General features: G+C 42.1%; 1 protein-coding gene across 2 annotated transcripts in view; it reads left to right on the forward strand.

Moving 5' to 3' along the window:
- ARID5B (AT-rich interaction domain 5B) overlaps positions 1-26,266 on the forward strand; it is a 179,393-nt gene that overhangs the window by 80,659 nt on the left and 72,468 nt on the right. For both annotated transcript variants that reach the window (XM_046026990.1, XM_046026991.1), the window contains one exon: positions 7,263-7,493. In XM_046026990.1, coding sequence (XP_045882946.1) covers positions 7,263-7,493 — 231 coding nt within the window. The remainder of the gene's footprint in view (positions 1-7,262; positions 7,494-26,266) is intronic.

The following is a 26,266-nucleotide window of genomic DNA, read 5'->3' on the forward strand; positions in this document are numbered from 1 at the left end:
GTAATGATAGTAACAGCTGTAGCTGCTCTTATCTGTAGAATTTTCATGCCTAGGTTTTCTGAAATTAAAAAAAAAAGGTTCCTTTTTGGTAATAATCAAAAATGAATGGACAGAAAATAGGAAATGCCTAATTATGACAAATATTCAGTGTCACAACAGAGCAGCAATTAAATGGAAACTTCAGTATAATTGTCAATAGCAGTAAGAATTGGACTGGTGCCAGGTCCATAAAGTTGATGCTTCACCGTTGGTTGGTTGCTAGGAGCAAGTTGAAAAGTATAAAGCTTTGAGAAAGGAATGCCTAATGTAATAAAGTAACAGAAAGAAGCATAAATCATTGTAAGAGCCTCTCGTATTGACATTATTTTACTTAAATTGTCTCAAAGCTAGACATCAAGTTTTATAACATGAGAAAATTCATATTTGCTTGGGGAAAAAAAAAAGAACACGCTATGTTGTCTTTGAAGGACTGGGGACTTTGGGTCTCAAGTGTAGCCTTCATACATGTTTGGAATCTTTTAAGTGAAAATCTTTAAATGTTTGTTTCTACTGGCATCCAAATGCATTTGCCCTAATACGATTAAGAGAACTAAAGGGCAAAATACTTGGCAGATTTTTCAGTTGAGGTAATTAGGTGCAGGAAGGAACATGCATACTTTTTCCACCAGGCTCTATAAAATCCTGGTGCAAAGATTTTTTTTTTTTTGAGCTTACTGATTTTAGAAGTAGATTATAGTGGTTTTCAGTAAGCATAATAGTGTGATGTTTCCGAAACAAGCTTCTCCTCTCCCCACCCCCCCTCAGAATGAAAAAGAAAGTTACATTTCTAAATGTTGTGTAAAAGATAAAAGCAGATTCCTCCTCTGGAATTTATGTTTTCAGTCTCCTGTGCATTTGGCCACCATTATCTATTTAAAAAAAAAATAGCATTATGGATATTTGAAAGTCAATGCTCCATTAATTCATTGTGTTTGCTATTTCATGCATCTCTCTTTGTATAAAGACAACTTGAGCAACGTGCTATTCAGAATGAATGCCTGCTCTTACCCTCTCCCCACCCCCCCCACCCCTTCCCCATTCCCAGCCCAACTCTGAGGATTAAAGCAATGGTATACAGTTACTGTTTGAAAAGCTTGGGTGGAGTCTCATGTTATAATTACAGTTTCTCTGTGGAATTCTGTTTTGGACTTTGAAAATATATAAATAAGTGAAAAATTGACATTGAGAGAGGTTAACAAAACGTGTAATTATGATATAAGCACAGGATTAGAGTAATTTTGGCTGAGCATTACAAGCAGTGTACTTTAGGTATTAACTTTTAATAGGCAAAATTCTTTTCATTGAAGTTGAAATGAGGTTTAGTAATTTTGGGTCTCTTATTCCCTTTGAATATTTCATTTAAAAATAGGCATATTCACTTTTTTTTTTATTGGCGGAGGGGTGAATTGAGGAATGGGATGACATTTTAATAGAATACCATAATATGGTTGAAAATTTCAGTCTTTGAGACCAACAATTTATTGCTGATCATTTTCTGTGGACAGAAATCGAGTAGTGCCTACATAACCCAACCAACTACCACTGACTCGAGTGTGTTAGAGTAAGATTCCTTGGGGTAATTCTTTGATTTCTTTTCCTATGTGGGTGTGGTTGAAAGAAAATCTTTGTTCCAGGAACACTTTGTCTTTTGCTAAACAAATGTGCAATTTATTCATTCTTTATTCATTCTTAGATTTATCTGCTAGACCTATTATGAAGTGGAAAGGGGGAAATATCCTATGCAGCATTTATCGGCAGCTTCTGTTTCATGGGTAGCTGCATACGCGTGTTTGTTTACACGTACATGAAATGCATAAGGAGGAAAGAAGTAGCTAAGGAATTTAAATAAGAATTCTTGAAAGGGTTGTTTGGCTTTATTTGTTTCTTAGTGTACTAGGGCAAAATAAAATATGACAGCTGTTGAACAATTTAATAGTTTTGTAGCTGTATGAGGAAGAAGTTAATTTAATGCAAAGGCTTAGGGGAAAGTTATAGGATCATAGAATTTTAGATCTGGAAAGCTCTTCCAAACCATAATTTTATTCTCTGTTATACATACTTTTCAAGTGAAGGTGACCACACTTTGTCTTGAGGAAAAAAAAATATTTCTCCAGTTAACTAAGCACTAGTTAACTGCATCTGGGGTAAAGTTTCTCTGAAGACACCTCAGAGAAACTTTACCCCAGATGAATTGTTGGTTCTTCCAGATCTCACCTTTACTCTGGATCTTCTCTTTACTCTCACCTAGAATGCTTTGTTAATTTTCTTAGCAGTCTTGAGAGTCTCATGGGGTTTGTCTGCTTTGGGGGGAGTTTCTTTTTTTCTTTTTTTTTTTTCCTGTTAATATTAAAGGCAATTCCTCTGGGCATGTCTAATTGTAAGGTTGGAAATTTGCCTCTGTCTAAACAATGCCAAAATTCTGGTCCAAATGGAGGGTTCCTTTCGTAAGGAACAAAATTATCATAATTTTTGTTTTGGTATTATTAAACATCGCCACATTAAACCAGGTCCCAACTGGGCTTCTAGCCTCTTAGTATGAGAGAGGTTCAGGAGGCACAGGGGTTCTGGGCTTGCACAACCTAAAGTTGGCTTCATTTCCTATTATGTGGGTAGAAAGTAGGAAGGAGATATACGTAGTACCCTCCATCCATGGGGGGTACGTGCTGAGACTCCCAGCAGTTGCCTGATACTACAGATCATATCAAACCCTATCTGTCCTGTTTTTTCCTAATCACACAACCTAAGAAAAAGTTTATCAGTTAGACCCAGTAAGAGATTAGTAACAATAACTAATAGGAAAACTGGACACTAAAGTGGTCTCTCTCTCTCAAAATTCCTTATTGTACTGTATTGTATTGTATTGTATTGTATTGTATTGTATTGTATTGTCACGCTTCTTCCTGTGACGTGAGATGATAAAACGCCTGAGTGGTGAGAGGAAGTGCGACGAATGACATAGGCACTGTGACATAATGTTAGGCTACTGACCTTCTGGTGACGTGTCGGGAGGAGGGTTGTCTGCTTCCAGGCCGTTGCTGACCACAGACAGCAGAAAGCAAAACCTCTGGTAAGGGGGGGACCACTGTGCATGAAAGATGTGTCCCTACTGTTAAATCATGGCGGTGTGAATTGCAGTTTTCCAAAATCACAACAAGCTAACTTAACCGGAGTGGAATTCTGACCTGTAACTGGCTGAATTGTGCAGTTTGTGATGACACAGAAGTTTCGTATTTTCCGTGACCAAAGGCAGTCATCCTCATCCCCAGTATTCCACCTTAATTAAGTCTCTAATAATAATGAGATGTCAAATAAACAAAGATTTTCTTTCAACCACACCCACGTAGGAAGAGAAATCAAAGTATTACCTGAATGATCATAATAATGTTGTTCTTCGTATTTGTGACATTTTTGTCATAAGGAAAAGCCCATCAAACTTGCAATTAAAAGACCGGGTGACAGTCTCATATCCGTCACTTTCTGCTTTCATGAGAGCCCGGACTGGTCACTTAGGTGTATGAACCTGTTATCTCACCTCCGAATTGGGGGATATTCCCGAGCAGTAATCCTACGAATAGGGTTGTTGTGAAGAGCGAAAGAGATATGTTTTGTGAAAGACCTGTGTAACTTTTTTTGTTTTCCTATCGGTACCGGAAATTATGGTAGTATTTCTAAACCAACAGTCCGTCTGTCCCCTTATTTTTGGTTATGAAGTCTTTTTTCATTTGCTGTCTTCTGTGCTACCTGCAGCAATCCTGGGAGAGTGGCAAGGAGAAGAGAATTTGGTCCTAGATTCTGTTCTGCATACAGTTGGGAGGGGGGGCTTTGGCTAGAAGCATATACCTGAAAACAGGTTACAAGCATATATATACTCAGGAACCCCATGCGTCCAGTAGGAAGTGTACGTTGAGCTGTGAATTTGGATCTTTTCCCAGGCTGGCGATTTGTGTGACTTGATCACATTGTGGTGCTGGCCGTCCGCGACCAGCCGCCGCTCCCAGGTGACCATGCACTCACAAGGATGAACGTCTAACACACAACCGTCCTGAGCCCATGCAACCGTCCTGCTTTTCACTTTCAGGATAGAAGCCAATAAAGAACATGAGATATTCAATACTTTATTATAAAATAGGCTTTGTGTTAGACGATTTTGCCCAATGGAAGTGTTCTGAGTGCATTTAAGGTGGGCTAGGCTAAGCTACAGTGTTTGCTAGGTTAGATGTATTCAGTGCATTTGCAACTGAGGATATTTTCAACTGTCAAGGGGTGGTCGAGACATAAGACCATCAAAAGTGGAAGATGTGTGTGTGTGTGTGTGTGTGTGTGTGTGTGTGTGTGCATGCACGCATGCGTGCGTACATACATACAGAGAGAGAGAGATAGCAAAACCCAAACTCAATAAATTACTATAAGTCTGTGCAAGAAGCTCAACTCTGACTCAGAGGTAGTGGTTTCAAAGGTTAATGTGCGTGAGTTACCTAGAAGCTTATTAAAAATGTAAATTCCTAGGCCCCAACTTTAGAGATTCTGAGCTAGGGTTGTGGACAGGTCCCCAGAGTCTGCCTTTTCCCAGTTGCCCTATGTGATCCCAGGACGGGCAGGCCCGGGATCGCTCTGATCGATACGGTCTCCATCATAGGACACATTTCCAGGACGTGGACTAGAGAGAACTTGCTGGTTTTTCTTCCAACTAAAAGTGGATTCCTGGCTTGGCCTGTGTTTTGGGAACTGCATGAAGAAAGAAGGATAAGCATTCCAAGCTAGGGGGAGGTGAAGAGAAAACGAAAACAAAAACTCACCAAACAACAAACAAAAAACCCACGTCCTTTCTAAGCCCCAACAAGGCCAGGGAGCTGACTGCCTCTAGAACCGAGAACTAAGAAGAGGTTAGAGATGGTATTATCATGAAAAATGGTCGGAGAAAAATGGGAGGAGAATGAGGGGACGAGAAGAAAGTGCAAAGCTCCCAAGAATCCAGGTGACACCTTCTGCTAGGAAATGAGCTCTGAAGCCTCCATTCTTTAGCTGTCGTTCAACCTGAAAAGCAGAACTTGCCCATCTCCTTTCAAGAGCTTGGAGACACTTAACGCAGCCTCCCCCCAGTACAGAAAGCCAACAGCACAGCAAGATAGACTTCTGGGAGCTGTGTGCAGGTGTGCACAGCATTTACTCTTTGCAGGAGATGGTCTTAGGTGCTGAGCCGCCAGTATAGGTCCTGGGGCTTCATGGTTACGCCCCTCCCCCTCATCCACGATGTCTTGGACAAGTAGAGGATAATAATACCGTTGACACATTCGGGGGCTGCTTCTTCGAATAGGCCTGAGATACTCTAATGATGACGTTTGGTGAATATTTCCAGTCAAACTTTTTGTGCTTTAACTCTCCAGAAAGCACAGATTTGAACCCGAAGTGTCAACTCGTGTCTTGGTCTGCAGTAAAAATCTCAACCCGAAATGTCTTGGGACGTATATCAGCATTTAAAAACTGAACTTCATCTGGGGACTTGCATTCAATATAAATATATTTCCTTGTAATTAAATACGCCAGCTGCCAAAGTGGCTGCCCGCAGACCAGGCAGGCGTCTAGGAAACGTAAACTGTTAAAAGATGTCCTCTTGAAAGCAGCGAAACATCTCCATTCTCGGAGAAGCCTCCAGCCGGAGGAACTAAGTGAACATAATTAGAGATACATCTGGGTATTGGCCTCCTATCTGAGAAGGTCACATGCACACCTTCCGCTGGTACTGGTTATATTCCATCATTTGTTCTGTCCTTACTCATTTGTCTCCCACTGGTTACCAGATGGCCACGGTAATGTTGGTATCCTTAACAACTGTCTTGTGCAATTCCCTGCAGCATGGTAAGGACTCAAAATATTGAGCGTTTTCCCTTTGGATAAGCCAGTGACATATCTGGGAATTTCTCACAAACGCCCCGATGGTGTGGTTATAGGGAGTGATGGCAGACTAGGTCATGGAGCCGAGATTCGGCTTGACGTGATCCAGGTGGCAGGCTCTCAGAGGGGAGCTTTTGCCATTCCTCAAGCTCAAGATGAAGGAAGGGGTCCTCCAGGCCGAATCTGGTTTTTATAAATAAGCGCTTAATATCAAGAGGTGTAGATAAGCGGTAAGATCGTTGTAAAAGGGAGCTTCGTGAAAGTTGCTGAAACGTTCTGAGCTAAGTTGGTTCTGATGGAGCTGTCACAGGACGCTTGGGGAGTCCTCTCAGCATGGTTCTCGGAGTTGTGCCAAGTTACCAGATGGGCTTGAGGCACATTAGAAGATAGGGAGCATGGGAAGGGGGGAGGGCAGTGGGAGTGGATGGATCAATCAAGCCGGGTTAGATCATGCTGCAAAAACGAATAACCCCCAGATCACAGCCTCACTTAAAACAATGAAGGCTTCTTTTGTGCTTGTGTTCTGTGTCCATTTCTGACCAACAAGGGGCTCTGCTCCGTGTGATTCTTGCTCCAAGACCCCGAGTGGCAGCTCAGCCACTCTCTGAATCATTACAGGTGTGCAGGACAAAGAGAAAGAGAGAGTGTGGTCAGTCAGACACTGGCTCCTAAAGTCGCCACTCACTTCTGTCCTATTTTATTGGCCCCAACAAGTCACAGGGCCACTTGACTGCCATGGGACAGGAGGTATGCATGGTCTTTCCACAAGACCGTAAAGAACCAGAAATATTTGTCGACAGCCCTAACTACCACCAGATTAGTTGATGCCGCTATCTGAACTTCTGGTCGTCTCTCTGGGGCCAGATGACCCTTCCAGGGCCTTCTAGCACTGAAAGATTATACAGTCTAAAGAAAGAGCAGACTGGAAATATGTAGAAAGCAGCTCAACAAAATTCCAATTTTTCCTGTGATGATGACTTTAATGCTTGAAATATATATATATCAGACCCTTGGAAAAACAGCTTTTTGGTTCTGCTGCTTGCTGATGACCCAAACCTTGCTTTATCTGTCTCTGGGGGTCACCCCGACTCTTTCTTCTCTCTTTCCTCTTCTCTGCCGGTAACCAGAGGTCCCTTTAGTGGAACCGGGGCGGTGAGATGGGGCTGGGAGAATGCTGGCGTCCCCACTGGTCGAAAGACGAACCAGTGTCAGGGTCTCACGGAAGACACATTTTCATGACAAAACAGAGTGACCACCGCAATTAGGCCACGGCCATGACGGTTCTCTGTGGGAGGCAAGAGGGTAACGGAAGTGTTTTCTCTTTTGTCTAGGGGAGGACGAGGAGGAAACGAACGTGATCGTGCTCAGCTACCCTCAATACTGCCGGTACCGATCGATGCTAAAGCGCATCCAGGATAAACCGTCTTCCATTCTAACGGACCAGTTCGCGCTAGCCCTGGGGGGCATCGCCGTGGTCAGCAAGAACCCTCAGATCCTGTACTGTCGGGACACCTTCGACCACCCAACTCTCATTGAAAATGAGAGTATATGCGATGAGTTTGGTGAGTCTTTTGTTTGTTTTCCTACATGAAACTTGTGCGTGTGTGTGTTTCCTTGTTTGGGTTCTTGTGCAGAGCTGCGATGGGGAGCAAGGCTTATTTTCACCAGCTCTATGGGTCGCTCCGCCCCTCCCTTCCCCCAAATTGTTGTGGCATAAAGCACCATTGCCTCCTGGGTGGCCTCTGTTTGCTAGGGTCAAGGGTGATTATTTAGAATTTGTTGTTTAGTATAGGGTCTGAAGTTGCTTGGTCGACCTTGAAATTGGACTTCAGGACAGGAAGCTTTCATGTTCATTCTTTCTTAAAAGGCTTTGACTATTCAGATACTGACTTGGTTTTTTTTTGTTTGTTTTTAACTGATCTCTCTCTTTTCAGTGTGATAAGGAACTCTAAAAATGCACCCATTGTAACCACTTCAGTACTATAAGGTGAACAAAAAGATTGATGATAGATCCCTATGCCCCTTAATTTTTTCATGTACATGTATGGATACACATATATATCCATCTTTGGTGGGCACAGTGTATAAAAATATGTATAGATATTTATATACCTATCTATATTCAGATATCTATATATCTATCTATATATATCTTTATACACTACTCCTCCCAAAGATGGATATATGCACACATAATTTTGTCTGCATCTCTCCTAGTTGATCAGTCATGTGTCTCTATAGATAGACGCACAGGCGAAGATATATCATAGGTTTGGGAGACTTTGCATGACGCAGTGAATGGCTGGAGGCAAGCCAGGCTCACATCTCTCACATCTTCAGTTTCTCATCTGTTTGTTGAAGAGATTGGATCATATCAGTGGTTCTCAACAGGCTGGGCAGGGATATCAGAATACCCTAGGGGTGCTTTATCCAGCTAGACATGTTCCTTGGAAATTCCTGTACTTACAGAGGCATGAGACCCCCCAACCTCCCCCTACCCCCTGCTTTGGGATTGGCCACCCTGGCGTGACTGGTGTGATGGCTGACCCATGCTGAAATCTCTCTTGGGGATCTGGGAGGACAAGAGGCTGAGACCCATGGCCCTGAGAGAGCATTGATGGGGTCACTTTGAGTCAGAATATCGAAACAGTCCTTGATTCTGTCGGTTAAGGTTTTCCCAAGCCTCCCCAGTTTGTGGATTGTTCAGGCTCAGATTTTTCTGCTTAATTGTCACAAGCCTCAGTGTGGTTTGGGAACTCCACTGTGGCCTCCGTACTCTGATTATTTGTGACCCAGGAGCCCCCTACCTGCTGCAAAGGGCTTGTAAGTAAGAATGTCATGAAGAGATGATCCAAGAAGGAAGAAGGGAAAGAGGAAGGGGACCTCGCTTCATCAGACATGCCATCTTTTTCCTTATAAACTTTTTTTCGGATGCCTTTCCCAACTCTGCCTTACCAGATGACTGTCAGTCTAGAAGAGAACAGTAGCCTTTATACAAGTTATTTATCCCTACTTCCAAGAAGAATTTAGTGTCATATTTTTAATACTCAACCATTGTAGTCATGTAGGTGAATGTATCCAATACATCTTTTCAAAAAATGCCCTCTCTTTCCAGATCTGCATTTACAAATCATCCCTTTTTAATTTCAGGGTGTTTAATTTCTGTTTTCAGGGTGTTTTTCTGTTTTGTTTTGTTTTTTCTCTCATATCCCCTACTCCCAAACCCTCTGTCCTGCTTGCCACTCAAGAGGTCTGTACATTCCTGACACAAAATAAAACTGAAAGAATGCTTTCCCTCATTTAGGAGCAGTCAGAGTTAGGGTATCATAATGTAACATAATGAAAAATGTTTTAACCTTTTTGGCTAATTTAAGAGTTATTAGTCATTGAGCTTCAAAGCTGTTGTGTCTGGAATTGGTAATAGAAAGAAGTTCCAATTTAACAGTGATCACAATGGTTGTTAAGAGTTACTAAATTAGTTTTAAATGTTCTCCACAAACACAGGCATCTGACTTTTGAATGTTTTCCTGAACTTTTCTTCTGGTAAAGCTAATTTTAATGCTGTTTTTCTTCTCCAGCCTCTTAAAGAAACTTAAAGTGGAAACTTTTCTTTTGGAATAGATGATTAGTTTAATAATTAGAATATTAGGTTTTTCTTTTTGTGGAGTTTGTACTTCCAAATAGTTTGCACTTCATGTAGTATTTCGTTTTAGTAACTGAACACACCCCACCCCGCCCCCGCCAAAAGCTTATTTTTGACCTGATTTGAACACCTTCGCCAACATCCCTCCCCCACCTTCCACTCTTGGTCCTCCAACTAAATTCCCAGAGAACACCCTTTTAAACCTCCAACTGGCTGTATTTGAAATCAACATGGGTGAAAGGGTTTGTTAAAACGTGGGGTTGGGTTTCTCCAACCAACTAACAGTTGGTAGAAGAACATAAATTTAATTAGTGACTAGCATTAAACAAATGTTCCTAATATGGAACACTGCCAGATGACCAAAACACTTCTGTCAGATTACCGTGGGTGCCAGGGGGCCCACAGATGAATTTTCTACACAGTATATATTCTGTACCACACTTTTGGCGACTCAGTAATTGGTCAAATGTAATTTAGGTAACAGTATGCCTAGGCTGTAAAAATCAAATTTTATTAGCCATATCACCAGGTGGATGAATGGTGGACCTGATGGCAAAGAGTTTATAGCCTTTAAGCAGCTACACTTTTGACACATGAAATTCATAAATTGCCATAAAGTACCTGCAAGGCCCTTTGCAAAAGGACAGTGTCTGCTTTCCTATGATTAAATAATGTTTATTTTATTAACTAATATATTTTTTGCTTTCTTCGATTAAATGGGATTATGGCAGGGGGGCGGGAGAGAGTGTTCAAAAGATAAATAAAACACAGTTCTTGCTTGTTTGGAGGATTTAAAAATCTAATTGGGGAAGACAGGATTAACGCACCTGAAAGGTTAACTAATGTTGCAAGAAAGTCAATGATTAAGTATTCGGTGAGTATTGTAGAAAGCAAGCAGCAGGAGGAATTCAGCAGTGGGGCTGGTGGGGGTGGGGGCACGTGGGGGTGATCATGGGAGGGGTCAGGGAAAGCTTCATGAAAAAGGCAGGACTGGGTCTGGTTTTAAAAAATCAGGGAGAAAGGCTAATAGAAAAGTTTTAGATCACTTGTAATTCATGTCCTGACTCTCCATGTTGGGAATGGCTGCCTTCGCCATGGGTCAGGTGTTGGCCTCCCCTAAGTTTGTTTACCCTTAATAAATGGTCTGGTGCCCTCTCTACCAGGGGAACATGAATTTGAGTCTGTGGACTAAGGCTGGGACAATCCCAGGTAGTGCCTCTGGAATTGGAACTGGGCTTTCCTGGGCAAGGATGAGCCACATTTTCTCTGTATGACCATCTTTCCCAACTGCTCAGACACCTCCCCGCTCCCCGTTCCCCCCCATTGTTTCAATGTTGTCCACCGAATAACAAGTTTAATTGAATAATAAAAGTAAGGCTTTTAAATCTACAGTGAATCCCTATAAATAAATTCTCTGTGGAATTTTTATGAAGCTGTTTAATGAAAAGTTTGATTAGAAACTATTAAAGAAAAATAGAATAGATGAAATTTCATCATTTAGTCCCACATTACAGTGGTGTCATTTTGATTTTTATTTACATTGAGATATTCAGAATAGAGTAAATATATCCTGGTTTTAATTAACTATCCTCCTTACTTGGGAAAGGTTATTTTAGGCTTGAAGGGTTTTGATAGCGTACCATCTGCTTTCTTCCCTGTATTTTATTCAAGTCCCTTCCCTGCTTTACAGCACTGTGCAATGTCTAAACCTATGACATAAGCATAAATTGAATCATATTAATGACAGGTGATTGAAAAGCCTCAGCCTCGACATCCTGCCCAAATCCTTCCGTCTTGTCAGTTACAATGCTCTTAAAGACCGTGTGCGCTTTTCTCAGCACAAGAGAATTGACTGTTCTTAAAACTAAAGCAACAGACTCCCCCATGAAAGCATTGTGAAGACTGGCTGTGTAGCACATGCAATTAGGAAATGAGATTATAATAATAATGAGGGGAAAGTGACATCAGGAATGACAGTTTTTCTCGTAAGAATCTTTACCCTACACGTAATTCCTGCCCCCACTGTCCTGTTAGAATCTCCAAACATGAGGCATTCTTCCACCGCCCCCACCTCACTTTTACCGCTTCTTATAATTTGATTCCTCTTATAAAACAGATATATATATCTGTATATATACAATATACAATATCATGTATATTGTATTATTGTCTGTGCTCTGCAGAGAAAACAGACACATGTGCAAACATTTTGTCTATTTTCCCTGTTAGAACAATAAAATGTCCACCAGTTTGTAATGCACAATGTTTACCTTACTATCACACGGGCTGATTTCACATGTGCGAAGCGTTGACACAGCTGAATCCAAACAGAGGTGTGTGCAGTCCCATAGATGAATGGACAACTTTAAGGTACTAGCTTTTACGGAGAGATAAAAGATCGACGCAATACATATAAATGAGACAAAAGCAGTCCTTAAATGTGAGTTGAACTAAGTGAATGAAGACATGGTTAATTAAAGAAGTAATAAAAGATATGGCTTATTTTAGTCTGAGTTTTGAGTTGTGAAGAGACAAAAGTCATGCTTCTGAGTTCTTTGGAGTCAGGGTGTGTGTGTGTGGTGGTGGGAGGGATGTTCCTTGACAAAGGAATGGTACGGGGTTCAAGGAAGGATGTGGTAATTCACCTGAAAAGAGCGGAGATGAGATGCGCTGCCGAGTTGGCATTTGGTCCACATGCAAGAAACCATGAGCTCTGGTGACCCTTAGGGAGACGGTGGCTACATCAGTATTGAAACATGTCTCTTGCTGAAGCCCAGGGAGGACAGCACAGTCTGGGCAGCTGGGGGGGAAGGGGGAGGGCAAGTGCTGGGCTTACAAATCGCCTGATATGAATCAAGGCTCACGTGTCTTATTTGCTGTTCCTCCGGGCAAGTGACATAAGGCCCCTCACTTATCGCGTCTTTCAAACTGGGTAGAAATGGGTCATCCCCAAGCTTAGACTAAGTCTGTATTCCCTTGATGAAAAAAACAGTCCTCATGATCAATGAAGATTCTCTACTTGTTTCTATTAGAATCTTAGGCCTTGGACAGCTTACAGTCATCCAAACCGATCTCACTCTGTAAATAATAAAGGAACCATTTCTCTAAGGCTCTGGGACTCTTCCTAGAACCTTAATGGAAAAGAAAAGTTTTCTACTTTATATGTTATGTTTTTAAGAAGCTTTTCTGACTCTGCACTGAAATTTCCATTTCTGTTTTCCTGTTGAGTGAAATAATGATGTTAGAGACAAAAGAAGAAAAAAGTCAAGGGAGAGAAGGAAACAGAAGAGATGAAACCTTGACTATTTATGAAGGAAGATTCAGGATGTGTAAAATTATTTTGAAGCCTAGAGGACAAGCTGGACTCTGCCTCTTCCCCTCTAAACATCACATGTTTTGCTGGAAAAGAAAGGAAAGGCAGTTGTTTTGTTAAGGATCATGGGAATTTGTAAGTGAGTAAACACTTTTTTTTTCCTTGCCGAAGTAGGTTTCATGGTCACAGTGGATTTCGATGATCAAATGGCCTTGTTCCTGGCCCCTGTCCACATTCAGGCTTTCTCTGCCTGCCTGCCTGCGGTGCCCACCGATCTCCCAGATGATAACAAGGCAGATGTTTCTCTTTAATTGAAGCTGAGTGGGAAAGGAGTCGGGCTTCCTGTATATTGCTGTTTATGCAGAAGTCCTTAACCTCCAGAGGTCTCTCTTAGAGGACTGCTTTGTCTTGGACATTTTCTAGAGATTCTGTTTATCTCTAGAGAATGGTCTAACCAAAACCATGCTTGGTACCTTCTCTTTGTTGTATGTGCTGCCCAAGGAGGGACAGAGGAATGCTTAAGTTCATCACATAGTACAGTCAACTGAACCCCCCAAAATCTGCTGGTAGTGGTATATGGGATGTGCTTGATAGGACCTATGATGATTAACATATGGCCTTGGCTTCCAGGACGCGGAGACCCAAAGAGGGCTGGGGAGCAGACCTCCTTGGACAGAGGTGTAGGAAGCTAGGGTACCATCTCTCTTGAGTATTAACGAACAGAATTTTTATGTTGTTACTCTAAACTAATTTTCAGAGTCAGGATATATGGAATGGCTAGCATTCATGAATTTCTTTTCTATTTTTGGAAATTTCTTTTCCAAACAATTCCAAAATAATTTCTTTTCTACTTCTGTTGTTTTGTTTTTTTCTTTTCTATAACTCTGGACTCTTGCTGTAGCTGAGGGGACTCAATGGGTTATTAAAAACTGTTTGGACTCATGGGTACAATAAACCCTTGTTCACTCCAGAAGAAAGGATTTGTGTCTATATTGGCTAATATCTCACCTAGTATTTCATTTAGAAAAGCAAGAAAGTTAGATCCCATTACATTAGCAAGATCAACATATTCCTCTCTAGTGTGAAACAGATATTTTTATCAATTCACACACACACACACACACACAGGAAAGAACTGGGTCATTGAAAAATCACAGGCAAAAGTGCTAGTTAGGGATAGGGATGGTAGAATGAAATTCAGAATAAGTCTGTATTCACTTGATTTTTAAAATCCTCTTGTTGCCAAAGATACCCTCTAAGCCCCTTCATTCTATCCTGTCAAGGGAATTGAATTGATTGAAGTTCCCTGGACTGTAGGAGAGGCTGTCTGGGGTCCACCAACATCTATCACATACCTACTGTGTGCCAAGTGCTGTTCTGGTCCCTGGGCCAGTTGTGAGCAAGACAGAAAAATTTACACTCCTAATGATCTTACAGTATCGCGTGTGGGGAGAAAATATGGGATGGCCATGGACCATATTTCGTGGGTGTAGACCATACCTCACAGAGCTGTAGGGAGCGAACACTTAGACAGTAGATGGCAAGTGCTACTTAAGTACTCCTCGTTAACTAAATCTCCTTGTACCTCTTGTACCTCCCAACACAACCTTAACCACGCATCAAGTCCATAGTGGCTCCTCAAAACACATTTTCAGAATTATTTCATACCTACACAGATTCCTAGGGACATGAGGTATCATTTGCTACTAAAGAATCATTCAACATCCGCTCATTCCAGAAATACTTGTTTGTTTGTCCTTCTGCATGGAATGTGTTTCCCCAGATATCTTGGGTCTGGCTCCCTCTCATCATTCCAGCCTCAGCTCAAATGTCTGCTCCCCAGAGAAGTCTTCTCTGACTTTCTCCTTTGCACAAGTCTTGTTCCACTCCATCACCCAACCTATAATTATCTTTCCATAACTTATCACTATCTGAAATGAACTCTCATATTTGTTTCTTTACACGTTTATGGTCTGTCTCCCCCACCCCCACCTGGGCTACAATGCAAGCTCTTTCAGAGCGTGTCCACAACCGTGTACCCAGGGACCAGAACAAGACTGGCCACATGGAAGGTGTGTAATAAATACTGGTTACACGAGGGAATGGATACGTGCATGCTGTGTGTTAGTATCCTTGCTCTCCCCCATTTTCCAGATAAGGACAATTCAGCCCAGCCAAGTTACCTCGCTATCAAGTGGCAATACCAGTTTTTGAACTTAGACGGTCTGGCTCAGTACCCATGCTCGTAACAGTTACACTAGATTGCGTTTCAGCTTGGACCTGGCTCAAGAAGATCTTTCCAGCTTCCTGAGATCCAGTGTCCTAGGAACAGATAACTGATCACCAGCTCTCCAGATACTGAAGGTACAAGGGGTTCTGTAGGATTTAGAGAGATTGGTGTGTGTGGGAATGGTTAGGAAAGGAATGGTGGAGAAGATTCAAAATCTGAAACCACTGGATGGGATCAGGAGACTTTCATGTGAGCCATGGTCCTCTCTTGTCTGATTATACCAGCCTCCCTGATGGAGCGTTTGCTGTGCTGTGTTCTCTCCCACACACGCCCAGAGTGTTGCATCCCATCTCATCACAGAAGGAGATACCAATCTAGAGCCCTGTACGAGCCACAGGTTGAAAGGGGCAGATGGTAAACTGCCCCACGTTCATATGGGCTCTTCCTAAGGTGTGGGATTGCGACGCTCACAGGACTCTGACTGTACACCTCTCTCTAATTTTCTGCTTAGAACGCATTGGCTTTCCCAACTTGGCATCCTCCCTTAATGAAAAAATTATAGGTCTAATTTCAAAAAATGAAATGTATGCAAGCTTTCCCGCTTCTGTCACTTCTTTATGCCTGTAGCACATTAATCATTTCCCTTTTTAAAATTAAATTTCGCTTGCCATGGTTTGGTAATGGGTTTTCGAAGGAGGCAAAGCAGCCAGGCTCTTGGCACAGGAGTGGACTGTGCTGCCTGCTCAGGAAATCTTCTCATCGCTGGCTGGCGTGGGCCTTGATTCCATCATCTGGGCTTTATGCTCCCTTTGGAAGTTGCCTAGAAATTCTCTCCCTTAGAATCTCTTTTCTGAACGGCCTTTTTGGCTCTCCAGTTGCCATCATGAAGGACTGGAGAACAGATGGGATTTGGGCAGAAAAAGACTGATATGTTCTAATGCTGATGGGTGAGAACCATTCATTGACTGAGAACCGATTCATTCATTCATTCACTGAGAACCGACTCAGTTGAAGGCAGAACTCCAGGCATTGTTGCAATATCGGTCTCTGCTGTCAAGACACTCGAAAATCAAGTTGGCCGAGGTAAGACGTAGAGTAATGGGCCACTACAAATATTATTGTGATCTTCTTAACAATTCTGGATCTTGCCATGAGTGACCTGATAACATAGTTTCTGCAGAGTCACAGGTCCAATATGTTGCAAAAGTGGGAGTTAGCACCCCTCACTCCAGTCCCCTGATCCCAGGGACATACTATTCCACCCCAAAGTGAGAGGAGCATGGGGCTAAGGTTCCGGGCTTACTCTGATATTTTGATGTTCCGAGGAGATGATATCTGCCAGGCTTCCTAAGTGGGAAAGCTTTGCCACATACTGGCCCCTGCAAGGCAGTCCTCTAAGGGATGACTAGAGGAGGTCCAACTGTAGGTGCCCCTGGAGTTAAAAGATGTAAAAGAGAGCTGGGATGTCAGGGGAAGCCTCTGGGAGGAAGTAGATCTTCAACCGGACCTTGAGGTATTCAAAAAGAAGGAAGTTATTTCAGATGAGGAGGTGGAAAATACTCCAGACTTTGAAGCTCAAGGAAAGAGGTTGTTTCCTTTGCCTTTTTTAGCTATCAGCATAGACATTTCTCACACACACACACACACACACACACACACACACACACACCCACCCCAAAACAAAACAGCCTCCGCAAGCAAAATTTTTTTCTTCCTAGAAGATGTCACCCTCCCCGAAGGGACCAGGTGCTCCTGAGTCCTTCTCCCAGAGGCCCCATTGTGGTTAGGACCCGGGGGAAGCCTCTTGGGGGAAAAAATCAACTTGTCTCTTATTAAATTGGAAATTTCCCCTTGGGCCTATAAGAAGGAAAAGGAGGGATGCATCAACTTTGCAGCAGGGGGTAAAGGAGTGAGGTGCCTGGTTGGTTTCCTCGGTGTTTACGGGGCTGCTTCTAGGTTGAAATTGTAGCTTCTAAAGAATCATCTTCACTCTGTGTCATCTGGAGTTTCTCAGTACTTTTCCAAAGTTGCTTTTTTCTTCTGCTTGGTATTAAAGTTAATGGATTCTATTGCATTTCTCTTCCGTAGACTCTAAGCTCCTAGAGGGGGTAAGATCATGACTTACTCACCTCTGTATCAACATATGTTTGTGGAAATGATATAAAAACCCTGATATAAAAATCCTGCTAAAATCCAGAAAGTTTCAAATCATCATTTTCTCTCCTTTCTTAGAGTCAAGTGTTTCTTGACCTCAATCTTTAAGGTTTAGCTCATTGCCAGTTGATTTAATTCTCAAGGAAAAGTATCTAGCTCAAAGGACATGGTTTTTTTCTCAACATTTACTCACTTCTTCGAACCAGGGGAATGTTACTCATCAACTGGCCAAGGTCTTTGGTTGAAGATTGTTCATTTATTATGATGTTTAATAGAGTTTGGGGTCTACACAACCTAGAAGGGTGCTCCCTGAGGAAGTCCAGCAGCATCTGTAAGTTAGGGCAAGTGGTATCCAGAAGTCACCACACTGATCTTTCCAGTCTCTACCCTACAGATCTCAGAATTCAATGTGAAAACCAAGAAACAGTGGCAGAGTCATTAGAATATAGGATATTGACAAGTTCCAGTGAAATGTGGGCTATATGGACCTGGAACATAATTTAGATCATGGGTTCAGGTTGAAATCATACCAGAAAATGTTGGGAAAGAAAAGGCTTAGCCAGTTTCATGTTCATCATTAGGAAGATTACTGGGTGGATGGCACTTACACCCAGAGGATGATTTGTGGATCACTGGCCTGCTCCGTGGTATTTGTCGATGAGGATGAGGCCTTCTGGTTCTCAGGAGAGCTCCATGGAGGGGAGCTCCATCCTTGGATGAAGCCCATTCACAACATGCAGGGTTGAACACATCACATGTTCTTCCTCACAGTTCCAGACATGAACATTAGGTCTTTGAAATAGGAGATAATTTAACAAAGATATCACACGGAGTGCCAGAAACTCTACTGTCCATCCCCCAGCACAGACACCTTCCAAAAGAGAAAGGATGTTGGTGGAAGTGGGTTCTTTTGAGGTCTGTCTTTATCACAGACCAGATCACAGGTCCCATGCCATTGAGAATGCATTCTATCCCATAGCTGTCAAACGAAAGGAAGTTGAAGTGTGTCAGGACCAGAACAAAAGGGCTATTGGGAGCCCCCATTAAATTTCTTGCTGACCATTGGTACCGGTGTCATCTGCTGGAGCTGAGATCAGGAGGTAGCTTCAGAGAGCAGAGAGAGTGCAGCCTCACTGGTCCCAACCCAGCAACCGCTCAGGCCGTCCTCAGTCTGGCCATTTACAACTCATGAGAGGAATGTCCTTTCCAATGACAGGTGTTCTCCTACTTTTCGAATGGCCATCAGCCCATCTTCAGTGTCTTTCTCCTAAACAACCTTGTACAACCTCAAGGACTGGTGTCCCTGACCCCCTTGGGAAGTTGAAGAACTGATGGGAAAGTCAGCAGCTAAACGTGAGTGCAGGAGTGGTAAGATCACGATGGGACGTGGACATCAGCTTCCTGATCTGTGCTCTTGAGGCCGTCCCCCCAAATGGGGCCCAGTCCTAAAGGGCATGGCCTCACAGCCATGAGATCCCGTGCAACAAACCCTAGTCAACAGTGATCTTCAGCCAACCAGATGCTCCCAGTCCCTCATCCCCTTTTACCATGTTTCAAGGAGGGGAAAAAAAATAGTAAAAAAAACAGCCCATATGTTTTTCAAGATATTTTTCTCATTATGCAATTATTTCCATTATGGAAAGGATAAGTATAATAATAATAATAATTGCCACTCTTCTGTGAACGTGTACCATATGTCAGACCTTATGCCAAGTCCTGTCCATACGTGATCTCACTTACTCCTCAGAGCGCCCCTGTACAGAATTTCGTATTAACCGTCACTTCGCAGGGCAGGAAGCAGAAGCTAAGAAAGGTCACATCAGCCCAAAGTCACACAGCCAGTAAGTGGTCAGGCTTGATTCCAGATCAGGTCTGTCTAGCTTCAAAGCTGGTATGCTTATCCACTCTTTGATATTGCCTGCCTAAATACCACCCGTAATCTCATCAGGGTTTATCAATTCCTTCCAGACTTTCCAAAGCGTTTTTATTTACTTGAAAATATTTTATATATGCGATTGCTACATCGTAAAGTTTTAGTCATTATAAAATGAACATTTCCCTATATTATTACAAACAGTTTTACAAGCATCATTTTAACAGTTGCATAATACTGCATCAAATGACTTTATCAGAGTTTACATAATCCCTTTCTAGTAGGAGTTTGTTTTCGTTTCTTCCAGGGTTTTTAGTTTTGTTGCTTAAATGTAAAATATATAATTAACACTGTAATGAACATCTTTTTTTTTTGTAATGAATGCCTTCATATATAAAAACATCAGCATTTTGATGGTTTCTTTCGGATAAATTCCAGATATTGCCAGAATTATGTTCCTTCTAAGCAATAGCAGAGCTGTGGGCTAATCAGAGCCAGCTCTGCGCTTACCGGCAATCAGCCCTTCCGGCTGGACCTTCTAGAGCTAAGTCTGAGGATGCTGAGAAGCCAGGGTCCAGAATGAAGATCCAGAGTTTCTGTGTGGCTCTAAAGCAAACAGGAAAAAAATTTCTTCAGTGAATACTGGGGGGCTTGGGCAAGAAAGTGAGCTCAGGCAAAGATTTTCAGTCTCCTGCGGAACTTACTAAAATTTTGATTTTTAGTCTCCAGCCTCCTGATTTTGGATGGACTGTAACGTCCTGTCACCATATTTTAATCGTACTTGATGCACACTGAAGTTTGGTGTTCGGTGCTGTAGAAATGCCTGTATCTGTAGTCGGTGGCAGGGGTAACGAGGTATGGAAGTCAATAGTGTAATGATTACTGCCAGCCAGCTCCTCCTTCCTTGATTGCTTCTATCCAGGTGTGATGGCGGGGTGGCTGAGCCAAGATTGTGCTGATGTGCTAGAGGGTGGTGACAAGTCGCAGCAGAAGGTGGGGTATGTTCCCTGGGCAGTCACAGGCTCAGGTAAAAAGTCTTCCCTTAAGTAAAAGTGCAGAGCCATTGGGTGCCTGGGTGGCTCAGTCAGTTAAGCATCCAACTCTTGATCTCAGGGGTGTGAGTTCAAGCCCCACATTGGGGTCCCCACTGGGTGCAGAACCTACTTACAAAAAAAATAAAAGGTGCAAAGCTGTGATTTTGGAGGCATACACTCCAGTGCTATTAATTACCTAGCAATTAAGAAAAAAGCACAATGTACTTAAAAGGGCAATTGACTGGCAGTCTAGAGTAAAGGGTTCAGGATCTGACCCTTTCACCAAATAGGGAGCTTTAGGAGCTCAGTTAATTCCAGGCTTCCAGTCTTACATGCGAAATGGAAGGTTGGAATAGATATTTAAGCTTTTTGGAATCTCGGCCCCATTTGAGAATGTGAAGAAAGCCATGAATCTTCTTCTAACACAAATGTGCATGACTACATCATCACTATCATCATTATCATCATGACTTTGAACAATGTTAGCAAAAATTAACATATCAAACAAATACAGGAAATCTGCATATATTTTTTGGGATTTGTCCACTTTTTGCAACCTTAGGTTATGAACCCCTAGACCAGGTGATCTTTCAGATCCTTTCTGTTCTCACATACTTGGCATTCTGTCTGGGAAACAAATAGCAATTTGTAACGATTCCCTGATTCACTAAGCAGGACAGCTCATTTCCTGAGAATTCTGGTTAATTAAAAAATAAAATAACTGTAACTCACACCTTTTATTGAAAGCATACTGTGTGTCAGGCATTGTGTTAGGTGCCTAAATATCGTCTGTGTCCCTAAATGGTATCTATGTAATGAATCGTGTATATTTTAGATGATTAATCACTTCTGTGGAAAGTTTAGTGGGGCCAACTTTCACAGGTATCAAGCACTTTATACATACATCAATTCCTTAAATTCTCACAGTACTTTAAGGTAGGTGGTGTCCCTGTTTTGCGGATGAAAAAAATTGAGGTTCAGAGCTCTTGAAGAGGAAGTCATCCAACAGTAGTCAAGGGCAGAGCTGGGATTCAAACCCAGCTCTGTACTTTGCAGCTAGTGCTCTGATAGGGTGTGCTGTGCTTCTCTTTTTGGTAAACTGTTAACTCCTCTGATTCACTTACATAATGATTATAAGAATCCAGCCTGTGCTCAAAATTTTTGACACAAGGGACGAAAAAAAAAAAAAAGATCCCACAGAAGTAAGTAGCTGAGTACATTCGTCACGCTTACCTGCATGGTCTGTGTTTTCCCACCCCTGGGCAGTTGCCATGTGATGATTCCTGTGAGGTTGTTTTTTTTTTTAAGATTTTATTTTATTGGGGCACCTGGGTGCCTCAGTGGGTTAAGGCCTCTGCCTTTGGCTCAGGTCAAGATCCCAGGATCCTGGGATCGAGCCCCGCATTGGGCTCTCTGCTCAGCTGGAAGCCTGCTTCCTCCTCTCTCTCTGCTTGCCTCTCTGCCTACTTGTGATCTCTGTCAAATAAATACATAAAATCTTGTGAAAAAAAAGATTTTATTTTATTTATTTGAGAGAGAAAGAAAGCAAGCAAGAGAGAGCACAAGTGGGGTGAGGGCCAGAAGGCAAACAGGCTCTTCGCTAAGCAGGGATCCCGACGCGGGGCTCGATCCTGGAACTCCAGGATCATGACCTGAGCCAAAGCCAGACTCTTAACCTACTGAGCCACCCGGGGCCCCAATTCCTGTGAGTTTAAACATGCTCAGTCATCTCAGTCTTCCTTGAGGTAGACTGAGCCCCACTGTAGGTGAGGTGCGACCCTGAGGAAGACCAAGAGTGAGACAGGTTGGTGCCTGTCGGGGGCACCTTATCAAGCCCAGTGTCTCCTCAGGTGTGCATTGGGTCCTCTCTTACTGTATGCTGAATAGGGCATAGTATGGCCCATGGGTCACATCTGGCCCATCACCGTCTTCTAGAGTTTTTATTGGAACACCGCCAGGCCACACTCACACTCTTCCATCTCATCCACGACCACTGTTGTGCAAAGTTGAGTATGCCCCTCAAGACTGAAAGTATTTCCACTCTGACCCTTCACAGAAACGTTAGCTGGCCCTCATGCAGACCAAATGACAAGGTACTAGATTTCATCAAATCTAAGACAACATCATGCGTAACACACATCGTTTTCATATGTACCACTAAACAATAAAAAACATTATCATTGTCAGATCCCGTCAATGGGGAGACCACCGATCCTGAAGACATCGAAACGTGATAAGGATTGCATATATTACGATGGAAATTTGATCCTTTCCAGAAAGATGTTTTAGAGATTTTTTAAAAATGTAAATAGGAATTGTCAGGAAGCCTATTTTCCCTTTCCCATAAATCGACCAAGCTGTTGACTCCCCATGAAACCTATAATAACAGACCATGTGATGGGACCCAGTGAATCAAAAAAGTGCTGGCTTTTTGGCATCTGTCTTGCCAAAGACTGTTGCTATTAATGAGTGGAAGAAATATTTTGGCTTTGTTCTCTGATACTATTTTCAACTCCCATTAGTATAAATATTTAGGGTGTCTCAGTACAGCGGCTTGTGTGGCAATAAAATTGTTAGTTCTTTTATCTTAGGGCTGGAATATTTGAACAGTACGCTTGCTCCTCAAATGGGTTATGAGGCTGCGTACAAAAGGCTTTGTAGTAGTTTGGAATGGGAAGCTTCTCCGATGCTGCTTATGGTCAGATTCTTACCAGTCTGAAAAGTATGCTAATTACACACAAGGCTCTGAGCAAAGAGTGAACTCAATATTATGATTTTAAACTTCCTCCAAACAAAAACAGGACGCCACTTCGGGCAAGATAGTGATGAAATGGCATCAACGACGTGTGCCCCGTATGGGTACGCAAATTGATCGCCATGCGGACATGCGTGTGTAGATCCAGGGAGCAAGTATAAGTCATGGTATGATGTTTTGTTTTTCCTTCAAAAATAGAAATTTAGGAATTCTGAGCCAGGCCACTTATTATTTGGCTAATTCAGCTGCAGAGTAAGTTATTAATGACCCCCAGATGTTGTTTATAGTGATTGGATATTTTCAGTTGTGAAGTAATATTTTCATGTGTGTGTGTGTGTGTGTGTGTGTATGCAAGTGATATTTCTTAATATGCTCTACGGCATCCGAATAAAAGTTTGATGGCAGAACAGTTTGCATGTCCAATGTAATTGCTTCTAAGAGAGTTCTTCATTCTTCACATTTTTAGCTCTAATTGCTTTTTTTCCCATATGTCTAAAAATAAATATTTGCAAGTTTTGCGTTCTGCTACTCATTGTAATACATAAAATATTTGTACACTGAGAAAAATTCACTGATAATGTTCGCAATGGGCTATTTAGAGAACGTAAGGTTTGTGTGGTAAGAGGAGATAAAATACGTTTTGATTAGTATAAATGCCAAAGAAAGCCATTTATCATATTTTGAAAGAATATTTTTAAAGGAGTGGCTAGATATTTGACCTCGGGGACTATTTAAATAGATTCAGTTGGAAAAAGCGATCCAGAGTCAAAAATAGTCTGTTTTGCTATAGAATGGATATTATAAATGATCTTTGGAAGGTGGCAATTAATTTTTGATTATCAGGGACAGGGGGCCCCACCACGCCGACCATCCAAGTCCCTGACTTCCCGGGCAGATCTCCTCTGCCTTCATTTGCGTCTATTCCTGCTCATTAGCACCTCCACCCGAAGGCTGGCAGAGGAAAGGGGAGGAAGAAAAAATGAAATCACTTCTGCTGCTCTTAATGGCCTTTGGAAAGAATGGATCATGAATGAAATAGAAACTAGTGGGAAAAATAAGCTATTGGATTTTCAGTGTTTCCTTTTATCCTTCCCTTCCTCCGTTGACACGAATAATCAATAGTTGGCTTAAAGACTTTTAAATGAACTGTACGTTGGAAGGCTTTGCAGTTGTAATAGCAATATTATTCCCTTTACGCTCCCAAAGGCTGGGTGAATTCCAGAGAGGTAAATATTGCCCAGTCTCCACGTTGGCGTGTTTCTGAGCTTGCTGCCTTTTTTTTTTTTTTTTTTTTTTTTTTTTGGTTAAAAAAATAAACAAATAACCTCCTCCCAGTCAGTTTTTTTTTTTATTGCACAGAATTCCCCTCCCCCCACCCCATATTAAATTTAACAATTATTTGTGTGTGTTCAGATCTAAACATCTGCTTGGCCGCCATACCCCGTGATCACGTCTGCGATACTGACCTGGCGATACTTTGCATTAATGAAAGTTGGCAGGTTTGGTCTTTCTCATCGTATTTGCTTCTTAATGTGTTGCTGTATTTACAGTTCAGCCAGAACAATTTGTGACAAAGGTTTGCTTTTATCATAACAGCTGCCGGCTTTAGACCACCTCTCCAGGTTCTATTGGACGTGACCATAAAGAGATTCTTCAGTGTCTGCATTACTTAGCCATCTTTTTGATATATATTCTTTAAGTTATCCTGGCTACATGCATCTCCAATTTCAGTCCCCCTTTTGGACCACCATGCAGCCCAGAGCTTTTGAGCTTTGTCTTGGAAGCTCCTTCCATCAATCAGAATACCAAATTTACATTGTTAGGTCCCCTGGAGGTGTTAGAGCCCTGGATTCAGCAATTATTGTGAATAAGAACCTTGCAGCCAGGGTGAGTGCCAACATTCCAAGTGCTAGCACAATGGAAAAGAGAAGTGGTTTATGTTAGAATATGGTCACATTCTTCTGATTAAACCCACTCAAAAAAGACAACATTGTAATATTTTCCAATGACTGTTTATCATGAATTACGTCAGCCTTCGTTTAAATTGCTATTATTTCTCCTTAATGCTTCTTGGTGCCTGCATAATTTACGGCACTGGCAGCCTCGGGACTGTGAAATAACCTTTCACAACCAACACACAATAGTAAAGAACATGGCGTTTTTGTTGTTAATTATTATAGGACTCCTTTAACTTTTACAAAGTGACATAAAATATTGTTGAGGTATTTATGGTTCAAGCTACTTTTACACGGATCTATTTTGCTTCTGGCTAGTTCTTAACTAAAGCAATCACTTGTGGTTATTAGGCCGCCGGAGATATTATGTCAGAACTGGTTTAAGAGTATTACTATGTATCACATGTCATACACTACATGTCAGCACTTGAGGCTGTCTTTCAATAAAAACAAATGTAATTTTAGTGTGTGCTCTTTTAGGGATCGGTGATTTGTAAGCTAACCTGAGTTCATGTGAAGGTGTCCCAGCCCTGTTCGGGAGGGAGCCCGTCTCAGCCTTCTATCACACCGGGTTAGTCCCTTTTCCATGGATTTAAGGCCTTTCCAAAACAAACTTTGGCAAAGGTTTAATTCAGAGTGAAGATTTGCTTCTGGGGAGCCACAGAATTAGCAAGGACTAGTTAATTACCCATGGCTGGGCTGGTTTTGATTCCCCCATTTTGTGGTTATTCTTATAGATTTCATAAGCCCTGGGTCTTCCAGTTATGGTCTTCTGAAGAAGGGAGGAGAGTCCCAGCCATAGGAGACCCCGCCTCACACAGTCACAGGGGCAACCCCAACATTCTGGAGATAAGTCTTGGGTGAAGGGTGGTAGAAACAAGAAGGATGGGAACTCGTCTGAGTTTCCACAAAGCTCCACTTCCAAGCAAACTTTGAATTAATATGTCACTCCCCTGGGTTCCAAATACTGTGCATATTTTCCAGTCCTTGCTTATTTAAAGCAAGAAAGGAAGGGCGTGCCAGAAAGTTTGACAAAGAATGAAAACACATTAGTGACTCATGTGAACAATTACTGATTTTCTTAACATATAATTTCTTAATTACTGTCAACCAAAATAATTTGCATGATAATATTTTCCCCCTCCCCACCCCCATCTGTGTTTAAAGAGCCATAAAATAGTGATCAAAGAGCCTGTTTGATCAATAGGAGGGAAACTTAACTCCTTCATTCTTGGTGGATTGATGGGATTCTGACACTGGATATTCTTTACAATAATCACCTCCAACACAATGGGCAAAATGAGCTTTCCAGTAAAACAAACAGCTTTGCAAAGAGCTTGGGGGCATTTTCTTTAGCTTGAATTCAAGGAGGAAATTG

The sequence above is a fragment of the Meles meles genome, chromosome 13 (genome assembly GCF_922984935.1).
Source record: "Meles meles chromosome 13, mMelMel3.1 paternal haplotype, whole genome shotgun sequence".
Lineage (NCBI taxonomy): Eukaryota > Metazoa > Chordata > Mammalia > Carnivora > Mustelidae > Meles > Meles meles.